At 38.5% G+C, this 24,418-nt stretch overlaps 1 protein-coding gene and 1 pseudogene across 9 annotated transcripts in view; one reads left to right on the top strand and one right to left on the bottom strand.

Annotated features, from left to right (window-relative positions):
• COBLL1 (cordon-bleu WH2 repeat protein like 1) overlaps positions 1-24,418 on the bottom strand; it is a 160,722-nt gene that overhangs the window by 58,093 nt on the left and 78,211 nt on the right. For 8 of the 9 annotated variants that reach the window (XM_067741709.1, XM_067741701.1, XM_067741706.1 and 5 more), the window contains one exon: positions 5,046-5,234. In XM_067741709.1, the coding sequence (XP_067597810.1) occupies positions 5,046-5,234 (189 nt within the window). Of the gene's footprint in view, positions 1-5,045; positions 5,235-24,418 lie in introns of those variants that run through there. The other variant, XM_067741708.1, reaches the window with a different exon arrangement.
• LOC137225854 (hypoxanthine-guanine phosphoribosyltransferase pseudogene) lies at positions 16,987-17,985 on the top strand (annotated as a pseudogene).

The following is a 24,418-nucleotide window of genomic DNA, read 5'->3' as shown; positions in this document are numbered from 1 at the left end:
TACATACTTCCTTTTTCTCTGTAGTGTCTATGCCAGTTTAGCCTATAAACTCATTTTCATTAAAAATTAACTTTTCCCAAGTACTGGTAGACACTACCACTTATGCTATTGCATAGTGTGGTACTTTCTGAGGAGCACAGCCCCTAGGCAGCTTGCCTCTAACAGTACTATTCTTTAATGCTCACTTTTAATAAGGCACAGAGCTGCTTTGCCTGGTGAAAAAAGTTGTTTACTTGACCAGCACACAGATACAAACACACACACACACACACACACACAGATATATATACACATATACCTGTACTTCTTCCTTCAATCCAATCATTCGTAATAACAGGACACACAGAAATGCCCAAGAGTTTTCAGGCTGCCACTCAGCCATCTTCAATGTAAGTCAAGGATCCCAAAGGCAAGATAACAGACATCGGGTGACTTTTGGTCACTAAAGAGGCAATATCACTAAGCTCTGGTACCAAAAGATTGGTAAGCCTGCAGAAGGCTCCTAACCTGATTCAGGATAACAAGTTTTTAGTTTGCCCCTGAGCATAAAGTCTATTACCACCTCCAATCTTATTGTGTTCCTTAATCCGAACAAGCTCTTTGGTGAAAAATCAATGTACAAACAAGTGCATTCTTCTGAAAATAATGCTGTGTGTTACATTCTTGAAAATGAAACATTCTGAGCATATCTCTGCATGAATTGTATAAGAAGAGAGGGGAGGGCTTCCCTGGTGGCGCAGTGGTTGAGAGTCTGCCTGCCAATGCAGGGGACACGGGTTCGAGCTCTGGTCCGGGAAGATCTCACATGCCACGGAGCAACTGGGCCCGTGAGCCACAACTACCGACCGAGCCTGCGCGTCTGGAGCCTGTGCTCCGCAGCAAGAGTGGCCGTGACAGTGAGAGGCCCGTGCACGGCGATGAAGAGTGGCCCCCACTTGCCACAACTAAAGAAAGCCCTCGCACAGAAACGAAGACCCAACACAGCCAAAAATAAATAAATTAATTAAAAAAAAAAAAAAAAGAAGAGAGGGGATCTTTTTAAAAATCTTTCCCAAGAATACATTTTGAGAAGCAAAACTTTTCTGAACAGTTAAATGAAGCATATGATAAGTTTCTAAATATTTATTTCAGGCTCATATTGATATTATTCTCCAAAGGAGATATATATATAATACTATCAAAATAAATATAAGATACAAAGAATATTTAGACAAATTAAGAAGAGATGGTCTCAAAAAATTAAATTAGAGATCCTTCACAGTAACATATGGAACTCTGATTTAGCTAAGAAAACCTTATGCCCTTAAACTTATTTAAAATGATTCTTCTGTAGTCCCCCACTAAATTCCTGTATCATGTTGTTGAAAATTTTCCTATTCCATTTATGGTAACAAAGCCCAGAAGAAATTTAAGTTATCTATATCATGGGTCTTCACATAGGTAGCTAACATTTTTCAGAAATAGAATAAATTTTTCTATTTGTACATTTTTGTTTTTGTTGTTATTGTTAAACGTTGGTTTTTGTTTTTGTTTTTTTAAATAACGGGGCAGCAGTTGCTGCAGCCTTCAAGATACCCCAAATCACACTCTTAAGATATCCTGAACCACCTCCTAAAATATCTGGAATCACTCCTGAGATATCCAGAATCACACTCCTGAAATATTCCGAATCACACAACCACTTGTAATTATAAACATTTAATATTAAAAAAAATTAGTCATAGTGTCTACAACTTGAGTCATTCCTGAGTGATAAAACTATTAGGAACAAAGTCTCAAAATCAAATCCCCTAGTAAAAACACTGATATAAAACAAATTCTACTCTCAGAAAAGTTTTTCAGCCCCAAAATTTAAAGTTTTGTTTAAATTTTTCAAACAAAATTTAAAAAGCAATCAGAATTTGGGGCATTCTTGCCTTATTCTCTACCTGAGGAAATATATTTAAGAGATTCTGGGAAAGCTACTGGGACCCATCCAAATGCCTCTTCAAGACACACCATTTAAGTTGCTACCTCCATCAACATATAAGATTTAGGGAGACAATATGCTGAATTTACTAAATGGTAAATACTACATTGCAAGAAACTGTAAAAAAAAAAAAAAAAAAAAAAAAAAAAGGAGAAAGAAAGAAAAAAGAAACTGTGCTAAGCACCAAGAAGAAAAGTCATGATACCTGCATGGATCTTATGGTTTATTTAAGAAGATAAGACACACATAGAAATTATAGCATAGGACAATGTATGATTGTCCTATCAATGGTATAAAGTGTCAGAAGAGTTTGGAAGTCAGAGGTAATAGTTCATTCTGGGGAGATCAGGGAGCCTTTAAATCAAAACTGTCACTTGAGCTACATTAACTGGATAAAATGTGGCTGGTAAGGTACTCAAGATGGAATGGCTTTCCAAAAAAAGCGTGGAGGTGGAAAAAGTAGAGTATCTGTAGAATCAGAGTCATGCGGCTGAAGCTTAAGCTATTTAAAGGGGAGTAGTGAAGGAAAGACTGCTTAACTCCAGAGGAAAAGAGAAGAAGGTGGCCCAGTGTCCAGGCTTGTTAGCTTGGACTTCCTTACTTTGTTGAATTGCCATCCCTACAGTCTTTTATCAAAGCGAGTGCCACAAACAGAGGGATGTTTTAGTCAGATTAACCTGAGGGTGGGGAATGAAAGGAGAGCGCCCAGGGTTAAGGAAAACAGTTCTCAGAAGAGAATGGTGGAAGTCACTATGTGCCAGGCACTGATAAGTATTTCATTTAATCCCAACAACAATTCAGTTATAAAACATTTTTTATAGATAAGAAAACTGAAGCAATTCAACAACAGTTGGTGGCCCAGAAACAAAAAGCTGACTGATGGAAAATTACTCCAGTTTAGGAACCTGGAAGGCAAACATGCTGGAAGGTCAAAAGGATGGGGAAAATCTAGGGTCCTTGTAAGTACAAATGTGGTAGAAATGACTGATGCAGAATCCAGGTCAAATATGAAGAAAAATGCAGCAACAGGAAGAGAAATCATCAATTAGACTTCATAAGGAGGATGAAGAACAAATCCAATTAAGAAAGAGAAAGTGGATAAGCTAGACTCAAAAAAGTTGTGTCAAAGAGAGAACCTAAGATCTCAGTATTGGATCAGCTTCAAAGTGGTAAGATACCACGGTCCAGGGGGACAGGGGATGTACACTATGGATGTATTTTCCCAGAGTCAAGGAAACAGAAGAAAAGTTAGCTCAGGGTAGCATGTGGAAAAGTTTAAAGTAATTATGATGGGTGACAGGATAGAGGGGAAACCCGTGATTCTAATACTGAAGTCCCTGAGGTTTAAAAACAAACAAACAAACAAAAGAACCCAGAAGGCTGATAGTAGAGAAGATGGCAATATAAACAGATGACTGGTATATTCAAGATGAAATTTTGAGGAGTACTGATAATGAAACCATTGTTACCTGTCAGCATCAGTGAAGAACAAGGAAAAAATACTGACTTTTAAAAAAAATTACCTTGAATTCAGGGAACATAAGAGGAATTGCCTTTATTACCCCAGCCACATCCATTACCATTATTATTTTAAAACCAGGGTAATGGTGTGATTTCAAGGATTGAAGATGATGCGATGGCCACTGTGTCTAACTTACAAGATGCCTTCCTCCCTCAGAAGAGGCAAAACCCACCTGCATCTAAGGTGGACACCCACCAAGGTCAGTCACAGGGTTCTCAACCTCCTAAATATGGTTCAATGGGTCATCTCCAAAACTACTTCCAATACCAAATAAATGGCAAAGTGCAACTGACTTAAATTTAATGAGAATTTAATACACAATACTATGTATTGTTTGCTAATGCTGAACTTTTTTATTTTCATGAACTTTCAATAATTCATAAAGTTGTACATAATCTTAAGAATAAATCTCAAGATTAAGGTTATCTTGAATAAATTTCATCTAGGTAAAACCACATTGCAAAAATGCAGTACTCAATATGTTGCCTGCTTATTCTTTCGTTCTACACACACATATATACATACACATACACATGCAATACTAAGGTCAAAATAGCTTAAATTTCTAAATCAGGACTCTGGATAACAAACGGGTAGTTGAAGGTGAAAGGTGGAACAAGACCCAGTGTACAACTTATGTAACTTTCCACTTCAAAATGAAATGGAAAATTACACTTGGCTTTATTCCATTTTTCCAATTTTTATTCAGGTATTAAAAATATCAGTCTCCTGGGCTTCCCTGGTGGCGCAGTGGTTGAGAGTCCGCCTGCCGATGCAGGGGACACGGGTTCGTGCCCCGGTCCGGGAAGAACCCACATGCCACGGAGTGGCTGGCCCCTGAGCCATGGCCGCTGGGCCTGCACGTCCGGAGCCTGTGCTCCGCAATGGGAGAGGCCACAAGAGTGAGAGGCCCGCGTACCGGGCAGGGGGGGAAAAAAAAAAAATCAGTCTCCTAAATCACATATTCCCTTCTCGCTGGATTAATGTTTAATTCTATGTTTCTATTAAATTTATCCACATTTTAAATAACTTTATTAAATCATTCAATGATGTGAAAAATCCTGCTAGTTTTACAGATTTATCTGTTTTGATAAATAAAAGAGTATTACCTTTTAAGAGTAGTTAATAACTTCTGCAAAGTCAAATTTGGAGAAGCGGCTTAAAAGAGAAAGAATACTTTGGAAGGGAAGGGAAAGAGTTTTCTTATGGGTCCCTGGCTTGCTTTGTAAGTTTGAATTAGAAAATCAATAAAACTGATGACTGTTCCTCTGGAAAAGGCTATTAAAAAAAATTTTTTTTAAATGACTAACAAAATGTAAAATAGTTCCAAATTCCAAGAGTCACTTCACTGGGGTTGTGGAATTCATAGATTTGATATTTAAAGCATTGTTATAAAAATTTTAATACCTTTTAGCATTTACTCTTTTAATAGATAAGTAAACTGAGTGATGAATAAAGTATCTGCCAAAGAAAAAAATCAAGAAGTCTACAACAGAGGGTTTCAATTACAGAAGAAGAAAGGGAAGTCCTGGTATTTCCTTCACTCCATCGTACCTGCCATGAACAGTAGTAGATTTGATAATATCCCCAGGTAGAACGACCAAGAGTTCAATATCTTTATCTATCGTGTTTTCTTTCTGTTCCATGATAAAAGCAGAAGATTCTACAGAATCATCAACTGAAGAGGCATCAAGGTATTTGGTCTCAGCTGGAGGAAGCGGTGCCTTGGCTTTTGGTTTTCTCCTAAAACAAAAAACAGAGAATAAAATATATGTATTTTAAAAATAATTTGCTAATAGGATCTCATTTAATAAAAATACAAAATGTGTGTATGTATGTTTTTCACACCTAGGGAAAAAAATGCACTAAAATGTTAACTGTTAGCTTACTAGGGATGATGGAATTAAGTAAACTTTTTTTCTGCCTTTTAAAAATCAGCATATTTGTTTGTTTTCAACAATATGCTTGCATTACTTTGCAGTACAAAGAAACATGGTAACAAAAGAGATCTGAGGGCTTCCCTGGTGGCGCAGTGGTTGAGAGTCCGCCTGCCGATGCAGGGGACACGGGTTCGTGCCCTGGTCCGGAAAGATCCCACATGCCGCGGAGCGGCTGGGCCCGTGAGCCATGGCCGCTGAGCCTGCGCGTCCAGAGCCTGTGCTCCGCAACGGGAGAGGCCACAACAGTGAGAGGCCCACATACTGCAAAAAAAAAAAAAAAGAGATCTGATATCGGCCTTCATTAAATTCAATTAATGTGTGTTCACTACAGCGAAGCAAAAGTACTGCATTTTCTTTGGTGGAACAAATTATAAAAATTCTTACTGTCCTAGGATGGAAATCAGTATCTCATTTCCACACCTCCTAATACCTCTTACCTTTGTGCCTCTCATTCTATTTGTTTCCAATCTAGTGTATTCTGCCTCTCTAACCAGATTAAACTCTACCTATGCTTCAAAATCTAGCTGAAAACACCCTCCTACCACCCCCCTATATCGAGTGTCTCTCTATAAGGCACATACAACAGATTCCACAAATGTAACATTTTTCCCATTTTTTTTCTCCTGGGTACCAGTTTCATCTCTCTGCCTACATTTATTACTCCCTGTAAGAAAGAAGCATGCTGTATTTCCCACCGTGCTTAACAATGAACAGTGAACTGTGATTGGTTATTTGATAAAGTATATTTCTATTTCAATAAAAAATGTTACAAATAATTATTCTAATAAATATGTTTCAGTGTCACTTACTAGGACAACCCCTTAACTGATTTATAACAGAAACAGTAGTAGACATTCTACACATGGCCAATTCAATGCTTTGATGATTCCTAGGCAAAAATAAAAACCATGCAAAATAAAAGGCCTTCTTTGTAAGTAAATACGTAACATCCAGCCATTAAGTATTTTCAAAATTTAAGGTCTTACAAATCCAAGCACGTTTGTGCACTCAGCATCATGAAAAAACAGAAACAAGGTTCCTACATTAATTTTCTAAAATAATAGGCCTTTAATTTTTAGGAGTATAACTGCAAAGGTATATTACACTTTAGAAAATATTTCTTTTACAATAGTGACAAAAATGAATTTTTAGAAGTGTTTCAATAAATATAACAAGTTTATAAAATCTATATGAAGAAAAACGTTATCCAATTTCCAAATGTTTTTAATCTGCCCAAATCGACTACTCATCTATTCAACAAACATTTATCCTGTAACAGACAACCATGTAGCAGATTCAGCTAAACACTGGGGATGTAAAGACAGTAAGACCCAGTTCTCCTTCCCCAAAAGGACTGAAAGATATATACAAAATTAGAATAAATTTTGATGATTGTTCTGATACAGGTACAGCTGCAGATGGTACAGCTGCAGCTCATAGGAAGAGAAACTTTCCTAGGAATCCAGAAATGTTTGACAAGATGGGAAACATGAGTTGGGTTTGGGGGAATGAATAGAAACTCACAGGAAAAGACAAGAAATAATTGATATTTTAGGCAAAGGAAAGCAAATCAAGCCATGAAAGAAAGTGGTACTTCTCAGAATTGAAGAGTTTGGTAAAATTCCACAGAAAAGTCAAAGGAGAAGAGAAATCAGTGAATCTATGAAAAAGCTTTTATAAATTAAGAGAATTCAGCAAGGTGGCTTGGCACAAAATGATACATGCCGGCATCAACAGCCTGTGTAACCATAAGCAAAACCTAGTCAAAGTATAATGAAAGAAAACACTTCTTTTACAGTAGCAACCAAAATAAATTTTAAAAAATTATTACAATAAATACAACAAGAATTTTGCAAAATGTATATGAAGAAAATCTTAAATGCCAAATAGTCAGCTTGGATCTCCTCTCCCTTAGGCTCCAGATTTATAAATTCAATGCCTACTTGACATCTGGACTAAGATGACTAACTGGAATCTCCAGCTAAACTTCCAATTCCTCTTCCCATCTTCCCATCTCCTCCAAACCAAATGTTTTCCTCTCCAAGTCTTCCCATCTCAGTAAATCTCAATTCTTTTTTTTTTTTTTTTCGGTACGCGGGCCTCTCGCTGCTGTGGCCTCTCCCGTTGCGGAGAACAGGCTCCGGACGCGCAGGCTCAGCGGCCATGGCTCACGGGCCCAGCCGCTCCGCGGCATGTGGGATCCTCCCGGACCAGGGCACGAACCCGTGTCCCCTGCATCGTCAGGTGGAATCTCAACCACTGCGCCACCAGGGAAGCCCTAGTAAATCTCAATTCTTTCAGGTGCTTGGGCCAAAAATCTCCTCTCTCACACACATACAATCCAATCCCTTGACAAATTCTGCCAGCTCTATATTATAAATAGACCCAGAATCCATCAACCACCTTGATTACCAAACACCTCTGTTCAAGCTGCTAAGTGGTCTTCCTGCTCCCAACCTTGTCACTTTACACTTTATTCTCAACATAGCAGCTGGAGTGATGCTCTTAAAATGTTAAGTTTGATCACAGAACTTCCTTTCCCACCCTCCGACGGCTTCCGACCTCAGCCAAAATAAGATCTGGAGTTTGATAATCTGTCGTCCCTTACTTCTAGCCTCTCCAAGCTCCCCTGTCCACTTTCGCCCTAGGCTCACTGCACTCCGATCCTATGACTCTTGCCTTTTCCTTGAACACACTTAGGACAATTCCTACTCAGGTTCCTCTGCAGAGTCTGTTCCTGACCTTAAGATTAACACCTCTACTTCTCTGCCTTACTTTTGTCTGAGGGCTTGTCAGGGCAACTAACATACTTTTTTATCCTGTCTCCTTCCATTAGAGTAATTAATCCCATGAGTATAGGTTCTTGTCTCCACCGCCTGGTGTCACACATACTTGCTAACGTATAAAATCTCTAGAATAATGTCTGCCACATGGTAGGCACTCATATTTACTGAATGAATGCATTCAGTGAATACTTCCCACAAAGATGAGGTACCTAAGCACGTAACTGGGAAGGAAAAAAGGTCTTACCACCAAGGTACTCAGAATTAGCTGTGTCAGGTTTTAGAAGCTGATTATGTTTTATTTTTAAGAAGATGAGTGTTGAAAACTATACACTGGACTTATTAGCAAGGAATAACTGGGAACCTTAGGGCTTTAGAAGAGTTTCACAAGGAAGGTCAGAAGACAAGCCCAGCCACCACACGCAGGTAGGTAAAGCATCAAGAACAACCTTGCCCACAAAATGGACTTGGCTTTCAAGAGAAGTGGTACCATAGAAGGTCTGATAGGCACCTCCTGCTGCTACCATCACCTCCTCATCCCCTGCTTTCATCATTGAAGGCACCTTTCCATCTCCAAGTTTTGCTCCCCCAAGTCACCGTTTGAATGCCCTTCCCATTCTCTCTGCCTTTACCTATATTACCTATCCTTCGAGGTTCATATTGAATCACAATTCCTTGGTACATTTTCCCTGTCTATTGCACACCGCAATGAACTCTAACAGTTTTAATGTTCTTATATGTATGACTGTCTTATTTCCTAAGGTACTTTGAGTCTTATGATGAAAATCCATCTTATAAGTTTATTTATTTATTTATTTACGGCTGCATTTGGGTCTTCGTTGCTGTGCGCGGGCTTTCTCTAGTTGTGGCGAGTGGGGGCTACTCTTCGTTGCGGTACGCAGGCTTCTCACTGTGGTGGCTTCCCTTGTTGCGGAGCACAGGCTCTAGGCGCACGGGCCTAGAGTAGTTGTGGCACACGGGCTCAGTAGTTGTGGTTCGTGGGCTCTAAAGCTCAGGCTCAGTAGTTGTGGTGCACGGGCTTAGTTGCTCCGCGGCATGTGGGCTCTTCCCGGACCAGGGCTCAAACCCGTGTCCCCTGCATTGGCAAGCGGATTCTTAACCACTGTGCCACCAGGGAAGCCCCAAAAACCCATCTTAAATTACTAAAGGTAAACCAACTTAAAAAAAGGAAAGCAGAACAAAGCACTTGTTGAAATATTACTTACATGGAACTACTATTAAGAACATCTTAGTGTTCTCTATTATTATAATAAAGCATTTGTCACCTTTGGTCCTGAAAATTGGAAAGCATATCGGGAATCAAACCAAGATCCTTCCACAATGAATTAGAAATCCAACAGGGAAGATGCAATATGTAAGTAATTAAACAACATATACAAAGCAAAAAAACGAAGTGTCATAAAACAGATGGGTAACCTTGAAGACTCAGAGCAATGAGAGCAAGCTAAAATGAGCTCTGTGGGGATGGGAAGGCAGGTATTAAGGTAACTTCAAAGAAAAAAGGGACTCAATTCTTGAAAGAATAGTAGTATTCAGGAGGAAGAGCCTGTAGGATCATTTATATGTTGGTTCCCGACTGCGATCCATTTACATTAAATTCAGGAATGTGTCTATCCAGTTAAAGTTTGCTCACTACATGGTATAGTCTAGTGAAAAGAATACCAGGCAGAGGCCTGGATTTGGCCTGAATCCTAAGTAGATTTAAGACTTTGTTAACTTACTTGATCTCTTACTCACCAGCAAAAGCTTTAAAATACCTTTTACCTACTCACATCTCTCCCAATGTTTTACATTTCTTAATTGAGATGCTTGGAAACGATAACAAAATTAAATTAAATGTCCCCCAAAGCCAAAAGTACAGTGAAAATAATCAAAGCTTCTAACATAATCTAAGCATAGGAAATTCTGGTAAAGCAGAGTAATACATCAACATGCAATAACAACTGTAGTTTACGGCTTAGACGAATGCTAGTTTTCATTAATATATTAAATATGCAGTAACTGCCATTGAAGTCCCCCCACCCTTTTAAATGGGAATGATGTTTGGGCCAGTTGCCTGCTCAAGGGATTTCCACATAAGCTCCTCAGAGGCCACTACCTTCAACAGTTACAGCAACAAATTTTACACAAGGGTGGTGGAGAGAAGGTTATACGGAAAAGATATTTGAGATAGAAAACTTTTCTGTGTCAACACAAAAATTCACTAATCAAGCCCTAAAAATAACAAGCCACAGTAAATTATCATTTAGGTAAAGCGTTGTTTTATTCATGAAAATTATCTCAATATTATATTCAACGTTCATAACGAAAATTAAGGTACGATTTCCACGTTATGCAATAACTGATCTTTAAAATAGCCAAACTTAATTTTAACAGAGAATTCAAATTACCATTTGAATGGTATCCTGCTACCACTACTGATTGATTTTTTTATCACTTGATCTGCAAAGCACTTCAAAATCATGTGTCCACTGTAATCATCACTCCATCCCTGTCAATATTAATATCCTTAAAATAAATGAAAAGGAATAAAAGAGACGCTCAGCAAAACAACAGAAATCTACTCAAATACCTCTACTTTGTTTGAAAGAAAAAAATCTTTCAATTGTATATGAGATATATCAATACTTGCATCCTTAATAAGCTACAAGTCCAATGGGCTCTCATCTGTTTGCTTTATTTATCTAGTATCCTCATAGATTCAGAGAAATACTATACAAAAATACAGCTTTGATATTAAAGACAAAATAAAAGAATGGAATTATAAGTCTTAAAACAATAGGTTTTTAAAGTATCACATTCTAATGACCAAAAAGAAATTTAACAGCCACCCTCTCTCAGTACAGAGGGCTATCAAACATTAGATGCATCATGGTAAGTGTTGACAAGACAGTCCTTCGAAGTACAGTATCTGGCAATGTTTTGATGGTTCCTACCTTACGCATTTCAAGTATAAAGTGGAGATCAGTTCTTCAAAACAATTTCTTAGTGTGTCTCTCTGGGTTTAATGAGACAAGAGATTATATTAAACAAAAATCTGTCCCAATGGTGGGCATAACATTGTGCTATGTGCTTGAGGGAATGCAATTAAGAACAAAAGGTCCCTTTTCTTGATGAGCCTTATATTTAATCAAAGTAAATATATCTAAGTGGCTTTAAAAGATAAGCAGTGACAAAAGGCAACAAGGGGAGTCCCAAGGCATTATATGACTCTTAACAGACATTTCTCTTGTCAAGGTCACCAATCATCTATGTGTGTTCAAATCTAATAGATAATTATATATCTCATCTCACATTGAGTAAGCGCCTAAATTCCAATAAGGACACACTTCACAGCTGCTCAAGCCCTCTGCTTGGGATTCTCTTCCCTTGGCTTTGTGTGACAATACAACCTACTGTTTTCCTCCTTCTTTACTGCCACTCCTCAGTCTCAATGCCCTTATCTCTTTGTCTGATTTCTAAGTGTCGAGGCCACCCCAGGGCCCCTTCTCTTCTCTTCTACAATCCTCAGGCCCAAGTAATTTCATGAAATTCCATGGCTTTAAATACCATCTGCAAGTTGATAACTCTCAAATTCACATCTCCAACCCTGACCTGTTTATTGAGTTCTTACTTATATGCCCAATAATCTCATGGTCTTTGCCATTTGAATGTCCCATAGGTATCTCAGAATCAAAACTCTTGTGTCTCCTCTCTACCCCCAATTCTCATCCAAGCGTCCCCCCAGTCCCCCCCATCCCTGGGAATGGCTCCACACTAACCACCTTGTTAACTCAAGCAAAAATTCTAGGCATATTTTAATTCCTCTCTATGCCTATCTCCTATTTCCAATTCATTTTCAAGTCTTGTGGGCTTTTAGCTCTAAAACACATCCTGAACCTGTATACTTTTCACCAGTTCCTCTGCTACCACCCTAGCAATTAAGCTATCAGCTCTTGATTGGACTGTTCCAACAGCCTCCTGACTTGTCTCCCCGCTTTCGGCTCTTGTCCCTTAAAATGTATTATTCTCTGCAGTAGTCAAGAGTGATCTTTTTTTTTTTTTAATATATTTATTTTTACTTATTTATTTTTGGCTGCACTGGGTCTTCAGTGCTGCACGTGGATTTTCTCTAGTTGTGACAACCGGGGGCTACTCTTCATTGTGGTGCACGGGCTTCTCACTGCGGTGGCTTCTCTTGTTGCAGAGCACGGGCTCTAGGCACGCAGGCTCTAGTAGTTGTGGCGCATGGGCTCAGCAGTTGTGATTCACGGGCTCTAGAGCGCAGGCTCAGAAGTTGTGGCGCACGGGCTTAGTTGCTCCGCGGCACGTGGGATCTTCCTGGAGCAGGGCTTGAACCCGTGTCTCCTGCACTGGCAGGCAGATTCTTAACCACTGAGCCACCAGGGAAGCCCAAGAGTGATCTTTTAAATATGTAAATCAGACCACGTCACATCTCTGACCCTTCACTGGTCTCCCAATACATCGAGAATAAAACCAAATTCCTGTTCTTGGTTTGCAAAGCCCTAGATGAGCCAGCCTGGTGGTTCTCAAAGTGTGATTTCAGAGCACCACCTGGGACCTTGTTAGAAATGCAAATTCTCAGGCCCTATCCCGGACCTAAATAATAAGAAACACAGAGGGTAAAGCCCTGCAATGCACCTTCAACAAAATTCTCCAAGAGCTTCTGATGCATGCTAACGTCTAAGAAATCACTGAGCCAGCCCCTGCCAACCTCCCTTCTATTTACACAGTTGCAACTCCCTATATAATTCACACTGGCCTTCCTTCCCTTCCTTCACATCTGAGGGACTTGCAGAGCTGCTCCCTCTGCCCCAAATGTTTTCACCACAGAATTTCAAACTGCCTGCTCCTTCAGCTCATCCAGACAGCAGATCAAATGTGTCCTCCTTGTATAGTGGTTCTCCGACCACTGAAAAGGGGGGGCCAACACCTAGCCCCACCCATCTCAGCCCACACTTCACCCAGTGGTGCTCAAATTTGGCTACACAATGGACTCACCTGAGGACTTTCATAAAATGCTGAGGTTCAGGCCCCACACCCGGAAATTCTGATTTACTGGCTATGGGAATTTTAAAATCTCCCCAAGCAATTCTAAAGTGCAGCCAAGTTTGAGAACCACTAGTCTAGTACAACGCCTGACAGATAGTAGGTATTCAATGAGAGTTAATGATTTACTTTCCTAAGAACTCTGTAATGTCTGAAACACTGCCAGAAGGTTGCTACTTAGGTCAATCAAGTTCGTGTAAATTCAGAAAGTTCTCAGAATCGCTCAATGTAACAATCTTAAAAGTAGTCCCAAAGTATAATAATAACTTTTCCAAATTTAAATTCCCATTATATATATTTTTTTACATCCCAACTTAGCTTTATATGGTTAGCATTTTTACAAACATCGCATTGCTTTTTTTAAATTTTATTTATCTCTTTATAAGCAGGTTCTTATTAATCTATTTTATACATATTAGTGTGTATATGTCAACCCGAATCTCCCAATTCATCCCACCCCGCCCCCCGCTTCCCCCCCTTGTTGTCCATACGTTTGTTCTCTACATCTCTGTCTCTATTTCTGCCTTGCAAACTAGTTCAACTGTACCATTTTTCTAGATTCCACATATATGTGTTAATATACGATATCTGTTTCTCTCTTTCTGACTTACTTCACTCTGTATGACAGTCTCTAGGTCCATCAACATTTCTAAAAATGACCCAATTGCGTTCCTTTTTATGGCAGAGTAATATTCCATTAAATATATGTACCATTTCTTCTTTATTCATTCATCTTTTGATGGGCATTTACGTTGCTTCCATGACCTGGCTACTGTAAATAGTGCTGCAATGAACATTGGGGTGCATGTGTCTTTTTGAATTATGGCTTTCTCTGGGTATATGCCCAGTAGTGGGATTACTGGGCCATATTTTTAGTTTTTTAAGGAATCTCCGTACTGTTCTCCATAGTGGCTGTATCAATTTACATTCCCACCAACAGTGCAAGAGGGTTCACTTTTCTCCACACCCTCTCCAGCATTTGTTGTTTGTAGATTTTCTGATAATGCCCATTCTAACTGGTGTGAGGTGGTACCTCATTGTAGTTTTGATCTGCATTTCTCTAATAATTAGTGATGTTGAGCATCTTTTCATGTGCTTCTTGGTCATCTGTATGTCTTCTTTGGAGAAATGTCTGTTTAGATCTTCTGCCCATTTTTTGATTGGGTTGTTTGTTTTTTTAATATTGAGCTGCATGAGCTATTTATATATTTTGGAGATTAATCCTTTGTCCGTTGATTTGTTTGCAAATATCTTCTCCCATTCTGAGAGTGGTCTTTTTGTCTTGTTTATAATCTCCTTTGCTGTGCAAAAGCTTTCAAGTTTCGTTAGGTCCCATTTGTTTATTTTTGTTTTTATTTCCATTACTCTAGGAAGTGGGTCAAAAAAGATCTTGTTGTGATTTATGTCCAAGAGTGTTCTTCGTATGTTTTCCTCTAAGAGCTTTATAGTGTCCAGTCTTATATTTAGGTCTCTAATCCATTCTGAGTTTATTTTTGTGTATGGTGTTAGGGAGTGTTCTAATCTCATATTTTTATATGTACCTGTCCAGTTTTCCCAGCACCACTTATTGAAGAGGCTGTCTTTTCTCCATTGTATATCCTTGCTTCCTTTGTCATAGATTATTTGACTATAGGTGCATGGGTTTGTCTCTGGATTTTCTATCCTGTTCCATGGAACTATATTTCTATTTTTGTGCCAGTACCATATTGTCTTGATTACTGGAGCTTTGTAGTAGAGTCTGAAGTCAGGGAGTCTGATTCCTCTAGCTCCGTTTTTTTCCCTCAAGACTGCTTTGGCTACTCAGGGTCTCTTGGGTCTCCATACAAATTTTAAGATTTTTTGTTCTAGTTCTGTAAAAAATGCTACTGGTAATTAGATAGGGATTGCATTGAATCTGTAGATTGCTTTGGATAGTATAGTCATTTTCACAATATTGATTCTTCCAATACAAGAACATGGTATATCTCTCCATCTGTTTGTGTCATCTTTGATTTCTTTCATCAGTGTCTTATAGTTTTCTGAGTACCGGTCTTTTACCTCCTTAGGTAGGTTTATTCCTAGGTATTTTATTCTTTTTGTTGCAACGGTGAATGGGATTGTTTTCTTAATTTCTTTCTGATCTTTTGCTGTTAGTGTATAGGAATGCAAGAGATTTCAGTGCATTAATTTTGTATCCTGCAACTTTACCAAATTCATTGATTAGCTCTAATAGTTTTCTGGTGGCATCTTTAGGATTATCTGTGTAAAATATCATGTCACCTGCAAACAGTAACAGTTTTACTTCTTCTTCTCCAATTTTGATTCCTTTTATTTCTTTTTCTTCTCTGATTGCCGTGGCTAGGACTTCCAAAACTATGTTAAATAATAGTGGTGAGAGTGGACATCCTTGTCCTCTTCCTGATCTTAGAGAAAATGCTTTCAGTTTTTCACCTTTGAGAATGATGTTGGCTGTGGGTTTGTCATATATGGCCTTTATTATGTCGAGGTAGGTTCCCTCTATGCCCACTTTCTGGAGTTTTTATCATAAATGGGTGCTGAACTTTGTCAGAAGCTTTTTCTGCATCTATTGAGATGATCACATGAGTTTTATTCTTCAGTTTGTTAATATTGTGTATCACATTTGGATTCTGCTTGCTAGTATTTTGTTGAGGATTTCTGCATCTATATTCATCACTGATATTGATCTGTAATTTTCTTTTTTTGCAATATCTTTGTCTAGTTTTGGTATCAGGGTGATGGTGGCCTCGTAGAATGAGTTTGGAAGTGTTCCTTCCTCCGCAATTTTTTGGAAGAGTTTGAGAAGGATGGGTGTTAGCCCTTCTCTAAATGTTTGATAGAATTCACCTGTGAAGCCATCTGGTCCTGGACTTTTGTTTGTTGGAAGATTTTTAATCACAGTTTCAATTTCATTACTTGTGATTGGTCTGTTCATATTTTCTATTTCTTCCTGGTTCAGTCTTGGAATGTTATACCTTTCTAAGCATTTGTCCATTTCTTCTAGGTTGTCCAATTTATTGGCATAGAGTTTCTTGTAGTAGTCTCTTACGATGTTTTCTATTTCTGTGGTGTCCTTTGTAACTTCTCCTTTTTCATTTCTAATTTTATTGATTTGAGTCCTCTCTCTTTTTCTTGATGAATCTGGCTAATGGTTTATCAATTTTGATTATCTTCTCAAAGAACCAGCTTTTAGTTTTATTGATCTTTGCTATTGTTTTGTTTCTATTTCATTTATTTCTGCTCTGATCTTCATGATTTCTTTCCTTCTACTAACTTTGGGTTTTGTTCGTCTTTCTCTAGTTCCTTTAGGTGTAAGGTTAGATTGTTTGAGATTTTTCTTGTTTCTTGAGGTAGGCTTGTATTGCTATAAACTTCCCTCTTAGAACTGCTTTTGCTGCATTCCATAGGTTTTGGATCGTCATGTTTTCATTGTCATTTGTCTCCAGGTATTTTTTGATTTCCTCTTTGATTTCTTCAGTGATCTCTTGGTTATATAGTAACTTACTGTTTAGCCTCCATGTGTTTATGTTTTTTACCGGTTTTCCCCTGTAATTGATTTCTAATCTCACAGCATTGTGGTTGGAAAAGATGCCTGATAGGATTTCAATTTTCATAAATATACCAAGGCTTGATTTGTGACCCAAGATGTGATCTATCCTGGGCTTTCCCACGTGGTGCCGCCTCCTGCTTGGCCCTGCTGTTGGCTTCCTCCTCCCCAGTCTTCCCTCAGCCCGCACACCAGCCAGCTCCGTTATGGTGACCCACAGCCCCAGCATCGTGATTAGTGATGATGAACCAGGTTATGACCTAGATTTATTTTGTATACCTAATCATTATGCTGAGGACTTGGAAAAGGTGTTTATTCCTCATGGACTAATTATGGACAGGACCAAATGGCTGGCTCAAGATGTGATGAAGGAGATGGGAGGCCATCACATCGTGGCCCTCTGTGTGCTCAAGGGGGGCTATAAATTCTTTGCTGACCTGCTGGATTACATCAAAGCACTAAACAGAAATAGTGATAGATCTATACCTATAACTGTAGATTTTATCAGACTGAAGAGCTATTGTAATGACCAGTCAACAGGTGACATGAAAGTAATTGGTGAAGATGATCTCTCAACTTTCACTGGAAAGAATGTCTTGATTGTTGAAGATATAATTGACACTGGCAAAACAGTGCAAACCTTGCTTTCCTTGGTCAAGCAGCATAATCCAAAGCTGGTCAAGGTTGCAAGCTGGCTGATGAAAAGGACCCCTCAAAGTGCTGGATATAAACCAGACTTTGCTGGATTTGAAATTCCAGACAAGTTTGTTGTAGGATATGCCCTTGACTGTAATGAATACTTCAGGGATTTGAATCATGTTTGTGTCATTAGCAAAACTGGAAAAGCAAAATACAAAGCCTAAGATGAGAGTTCAAGTTGAGTTTGGAAATATCTGTAGTCCCATTGAAATCACCAGGAAAATGATCAGATGTTCTAGTTCTGTGGCCAGCTGCTTAGTAGAGCTTATTGCATGTATCTTCTAAGAATTTTATCCGTTTTGTATTTTAGAAAGGCCAGTTGCTGCATTCCTGAACTCTTTATTTGCACTAGGAGCCTGTAGACTATCAGTTCCCTTTGGGTGGATTGTTGTTTGACGTGTGAATGAAAAATCTCTTAAACCACACCGCTACTGAATGAAAATATTGAAATTGTACCTGTAAGAAACATTGACAGAGAAGAATATATTAGTTTTTTAACTGGTATTTTAATTTTTATATATTCAGGAAAGAACAGAAGTGACTGAATATTGTTAATTAAACCACTGTGTGTTTAGAAAAGAAGCAGTCAGTTTCATGTCAGTGACAGCATTGAGAGGTATCCTTATGTTGGATAAACCATATGTCCTGGAGTTATTTTAGTAGGTTTCAGTAGTATTAACTGCATTTTCCCACTTGTTCAGATTATTTCTGGCAAATCTTTGTCAACAGTTCCTTTTAAATACAGGTAAATAAGTTCTAAAAACCTACCACTTTTTGAAGTCTTCAATGTAAAAATCCTTAAATAAAGGCTGTCTCTTTATTTTATTTTTTTTTAAATTAATTATTTATTTTTGGCTGTGTTGGGTCTCCGTTTCTGTGAGAGGGCTTTCTCTAGTTGCGGCGAGCGGAGGCCACTCTTCATCGCGGTGCGCAGGCCTCTCACTGTCGTGGCCTCTCTTGCTGCGGAGCACAAGCTCCAGACGCACAGGCTCAGCAGTTGTGGCTCACGGGCCCAGTTGCTCCGCGGCATGTGGGATCCTCCCAGACCAGGGCTCGAACCCGTGTCCCCTGCATTGGCAGGCAGGTTCTCAACCACTGAGCCACCAGGGAAGCCCAAGGCTGTCTCTTTAAAAGATAAAAAAGAAAGATGTGATCTCTCCTGGAGACTGTTCCATATGCATTTGAGAAGAAAGTGTAATCTGCTGTTTTTGGATGGAATGTCCTATAAATATCAATTAAATCTATCTGGTCTATTGTGTCATTTAAAGCTTGTGTTTCCTTATTAATTTTCTGTCTGGATGATCTGTCCATTGGTGTGAGGTGTTAAAGTCCCCCACTGTTATTGTGTTACTGTCAATTTCCTCTTTTAGAGCTGTTAGCATTTGCCTTATGTATTGAGGTGCTCCTATATTAGGTGCATATATATTTATAATTGTTATTTCTTCTTCTTGAATTGATCACTTGATCATTATGTAGTGTCCTTCTTTGTCTCTTGTAACGTTCTTTATTTTAAAGTCTATTTTATCTGATATGAGTATTGCTACTCCAGCTTTCTTCTGATTTCCATTTTCATGGCCTATCTTTTTCCATCCCCTCAATTTCAGTCTATATGTGTCCCAAGGTCTGAAGTGGGTCTCTTGTAGACAGCATACATAGCAGTCTTGTTTTTGTATACATTCAACCAGCCTGTGTCTTTTGGTTGGAGCATTTAATCCATTCATGTTTACGGTAATTATCGATACATATGTTCCTATTACCATTTTCTTAATTGTTTTGGGTTTGTGTTTGTAGGTCCTTTTCTTCTCTTCTGTTTCCCACTTAGAGAATTTCCTTTAGCATTTGTTGTAGAGCTGGTTTGGTGGTGCTGAATTCTCTTAGCTTTTGCTTGTCTGTAAAGCTTTTGATTTCTCCATCAAATCTGAATGAGATCCTTGCCGGGTAGAATAATCTTGGTTGTAGATTCTTCCCTTTCATCACTTTAAATATATCATGCCACTCCCTTCTGGCTTGTAAAATTTCTGCTGAGAAATCAGTTGTTAATGTTATGGGAGTTCCCTTGTATGTTATTTGTCGTTTTTCCCTTGCTAGTTTTAATAATTTTTCTTTGTCTTTAATTTCTGTCAATTTGATTACTACGTGTCTCGGCATGTTTCTCCTTGGGTTTATCCTGCCTGGGACTGTCTGTGCTTCCTGGACTTGGGTGGCTATTTCCTTTCCCATGTTAGGGAAGTTTTCAACTATAATCTCTTCAAATATTTTCTCGGGTCCTTTCTCTCTCTGTCTTCTCTTTCTGGGACCCCTATAATGCGAATGTTGGTGTGCTTAATGTTGTCCCAGAGGTCTCTTAGGCTGTCTTCATTTCTTTTCATTCTTTTTTCTGTTCCACAGCAGTAAATTCCACCATTCTGTCTTCCAGGTCACTTATCCATTCTTCTGCCTCAGTTATTCTGCTATTGATTCCTTCTAGTGTATTTTTCATTTCAGTTATTGTATTGTTCATCTCTGAACAATTAATTCTTCTAGGTCTTTGTTAAACATTTCTTGCATCTTCTCGATCTTTGCCTCCATTCTTTTTCCAAGGTCCTGGATCATCTCCACTATCATTATTCTGAATTCTTTTTCTGGAAGGTTGCAAATCTCCACTTCATTTAGTTGTTTTTCTGTGGTTTTATCTTGTTCCTTCATCTGCTACATAGCCTTCTGCCTTTTCATTTTGTCTGTTTTTCTGTGAATGTAGTTTTTGTTCCACAGGCTGCAGGATTGTAGGTCTTCTTGCTTTTGCTGTCTGTCCAGAGCTGGGTGTTGCTCTGGTGCCCAGAGCTCAGTAAAACTTTAATCTGCTTGTCTGCTGATGGGTGGGCCTGACTTCTCTCCCTATTGGTTGTTTGGCCTGAGGCGACCCAGCACTGGAGGCTACAGGCTCTTTGGTGGGGCTAGTGGCAGACTCTGGGAGGGCTCACGCCAAGGAATACTTCCCAGAACTTCTGCTGCCAGTGTCCTTGTCCCCAGCTCCCACCTCTGCAGGAGACCTTCCAACACTAACAGGTAGGTCTGGTTCAGTCTCCTATGGGGTCACTGCTCCTTCCCCTGGGTCCTGATGCACACACTACTTTGTGCGTGCCCTCCAAGAATAGAGTCTCTGTTTCCCTCAGTCCTGTCAAAGTCCTGCAAACTAATCCCACTAGCCTTCAAGTGGTGATTCTCTGGGAACTCCTCCTCCCATTGCCAGACCCGCAGGTTGGGAAGCCTGATGTGGGGCTCAGAACCTTCACTCCAGTGGGTGAACTTCTGTGGTATAATTGTTCTCCAGTTTGTGAGTCACCCACTCAGAGGTTATGGGATTTGATTTTACTGTGATTGCGCCCCTCCTACAGTCTCATTGCAGTCTCTTTGTCTTTGGATGTAGGGTATCTTTTTTGGTGAGTTCCAGTGTCTTCCTGTGGATGATGGTTCAGCAGTTAGCTGTGATTCTGGTGCTCTCACAAGAGGGAGTGAGCGCATGTCCTTCTATTCCGCCATCTTGAGCCACCCCATTATATTTTTGCTTCCTTTTCTCTAAGAAGGAAGGTCCTTATGGAAGGAAGGAAAACATAAATTTCTCTTGATATTTTTCACTGAGTTACAATTTATACACAGAAAAATGTACAAATATAAGTGAATACATTTTCACATATATATACACACTCGAGGAAACCCCACACAAAGATATAGAGTAGGAAAGTGTATCTATACATTAAAAATTAAATATTAAATTTCTCATATCTGTCCCATAAATGTTGCTGCAATTTCAGCTTGTCTCAGGGTTTTCCTAAATATCTTATGTGGGATGTTTATTTTATGCACAGTTAAGAAAGTCAAACATCAACAAGAAGAGAGATGAGAAAAGCCTTCAGTAGAAAAGGGCGTATCAAGGAGGAGATAAAAACTTCATCAAAACAAATAAGCAAAGTTGAAAAACAGGCTTGAAAGCAATGTAAACAATGAGTCACAAGACAGTCAACCATATTATTGGGCACCCACTGTGTTCTCAGTGCTATAGAAAGAATCTGGGTAGATTAAAGAAATACCACATGAGGTCCTCTAATACCAGTAGCTTAAAAATGAAATAAGTCCAACCAAACAATTTCAAAGATATCCTAAATGGACCTTACAAAAACTAACTTAACTGAATGCCTATCTAGTTCCAGGAACTGTGCAAGTGTTTTACATAGATAATCCCCTAACAAATGTTATCCTTTTTTTAAAAAATTAGTATCTTATTAAATTCTTAAACATTTATAGAGATTAGCAAGTAATTTTTCTCCAAAACAAACTGGAACTTCAAAACCATGACCCAGTGCTCACTTGATGCCCCATTCACTCTGTGCATAGGCTTCTGCTCAGTAGGTAATACATGTCAGTAGCAACTGGGCTCAGCATCATCTACTGAAAGCTTCCTTTGAACTTCATATTTGTTGCCTTGCAGGCAATGTACTGATATATGGAAGAGTTAGTGCCGTTTATGGAAGTTAGTCTGAAAAGGTAAATAAAAAATGTGCTTGACACTACAATTTAAAAATTCAAAAATGATTAAAAAAACATGGGGAGAGAGGACTATGCCAAACTTTTTGGGCTTCTTTTTTCTTTGCCATATAAAAATTAAGTATAAAAAGCCCTATAAAGTTATATTTCCACTTTTTCAAAAGAGGTTAAATACTTATGAAATTTAAGATGAAAAACTCATCCACAATAGACTTGTTTTACTTATTATGTTCTCTGAAACAACAGAATAGTAAATGTAAAAAAAGAAATTTTCTTCTCTAAAAGGAAGTTAAAATGTTCTTAGTTTGCAACCTAGATGTCCTTCAGTAGGCCAATGGACAAATAAACTATGGTATGTTCAGACAATGGAATATTATCCCATTATTTCCATTTTTTCCACTAAAAAAGAAATGAGCTGTTGTCATTAAAAAACATGGAGGAGTCTTAATTTCATATTACTAAATGCAAAGAGCCAGTCTGAAAAGGCTGCATATTGTATAATTCCAACTATATTACATTCTGGAAAAGGCAAAAATATGGAGACAATAAAAAAGACGAGTGGTTGCCAGGAGTTGTGGGGAGAGATGAACAGGTGGAGCACAGAGCATTTTTAGAGCAGTGAAAATACCCTACATGATACTATAAAGATGAATACATGTCATTATGTTTTTGTCAAAACCTGTAGAATGTACATCAAGAGTGATTACTAATGTGAACTATAGACTTCGGGTGATTATGATGTGTCAGTGTAGGTTCAGCTGCGACAACTGTACCACTCTGGTGAGGAATACTGACAATGGGGGAGGCTGTGCATGTGTGGGGACAGGGGTCTATGGGAAACCTGTATCTTCTGCTGAGTTCTAATGTGAACCTAAAACTGCTCTACAAACACTGACTTTAAAAAAAAAAAAAAGTTCTTAGTTGGAATGTTTTTTCAATTTTCAAAAGCACGCTAGGTAAGGAACTGAAATGTGGATGTTATAATTATTAAAATATATGCATATATGCATGTTAAACAGTGGGAATGTATATGTCAGCCAAGCAAGCACACTGGTAGATTAACCAACCATAAAATGAAAGCAGAAGTTGCTTTCAAGTCACAATCTCAATAATCTACTCTCAAATATGTACTTTGGTAAATACTAAACAGCATTTAGTCATCAGTCTCTGTTAAAGTTTTAAATCTATGTTGAGGAGTAGTGTGTGTTGGCATAAACCGTATTCAAAGGCATAACATTCACTGCATACTGATAAAGAAAAGTCCTTGGAATGGATTTTCCAAGTTAAGTTTCCCAGCTACAAGTTTTGTCAAACACTGGCTAGAAAAACTACTTGGAAATAGTGTCTCACAGTTTAGAAATATTAAAAGCTAAAGTAGCACCTTATACAAAAATTAACCTAAAGTTGATCTAAATGTAGAACATAAAATTATAAAATGTTTAGATCAAAATGTAGGAGAAAATCCTTGGGACTAAGGCTTAGGCAAACGAATCTCAGACATGACATCAAAGACACAATCCATAAGATTTTTAAAATATCAAGAAACTAAACTTCATCAAAAAGTAAAATTTTTGCTCTGTGAAAGACCCAGTTATGAACCTAAAAAGACAAGCCACAGACTGGGAGAAAATATTTGTAAGTCACATAGCCAACAAAAAGACTTATATCCAGAATATAGACAGAGCTCTCGAAACGTGATAGTAAGAAAACAAAGAATCCAATCATAAAATGGGCAAAGGTTTGAACACTTTACCAAAGGGGATGTGAGAAAGAGGCACATGAAAAGATTCTCAACATTATTATCCATTTAGGGAAATGCAAATTAAAGCTATGATGAAATACCACTATGCACCTAAATTAAAACTACTGAAACTATCAAGTACAGACAAGAATGTGGAGAAACTAGATCTCTCATAGGTGACTTGAACAAGGTGAGTGCAAAATGGCACAGCCACTTCGGGAAATGGTTTGGCAATGTAATATGAAGCTACATACTCATACCATATGACCCAGCAATCTATTCCTAGGCATTTACATGAGAGAAACAAAAACTTAGTTTGCATAAAACCTGTATGTCAATGTTTATTGCAGCTCTCCTCATAACATACCCAAACAGGGAACGGCCCAAATGTACTCCAACGTGAGAATGAATAAACAAACTGTGATGCATCCATACAATGGAATACTACTCAGCAATAAAAAAGCAAGCCTTGATACACTCAACATCTTGGATAATCTCAAGGGCATTATGCTGAGTGAAAAAGCCAGTCTCAAAAGGTTACATACCGTATGGTTCTATTTATGTGAGTCCCAAAGTGACAGACTTACGGTCATAGAAAACAGATCACTGGCTGCCAGGATTGGAGGCAA

The sequence above is a fragment of the Pseudorca crassidens genome, chromosome 6 (genome assembly GCF_039906515.1).
Source record: "Pseudorca crassidens isolate mPseCra1 chromosome 6, mPseCra1.hap1, whole genome shotgun sequence".
Classification (NCBI taxonomy): domain Eukaryota; kingdom Metazoa; phylum Chordata; class Mammalia; order Artiodactyla; family Delphinidae; genus Pseudorca; species Pseudorca crassidens.
This window is presented reverse-complemented; position numbering and strand designations above follow the sequence as displayed.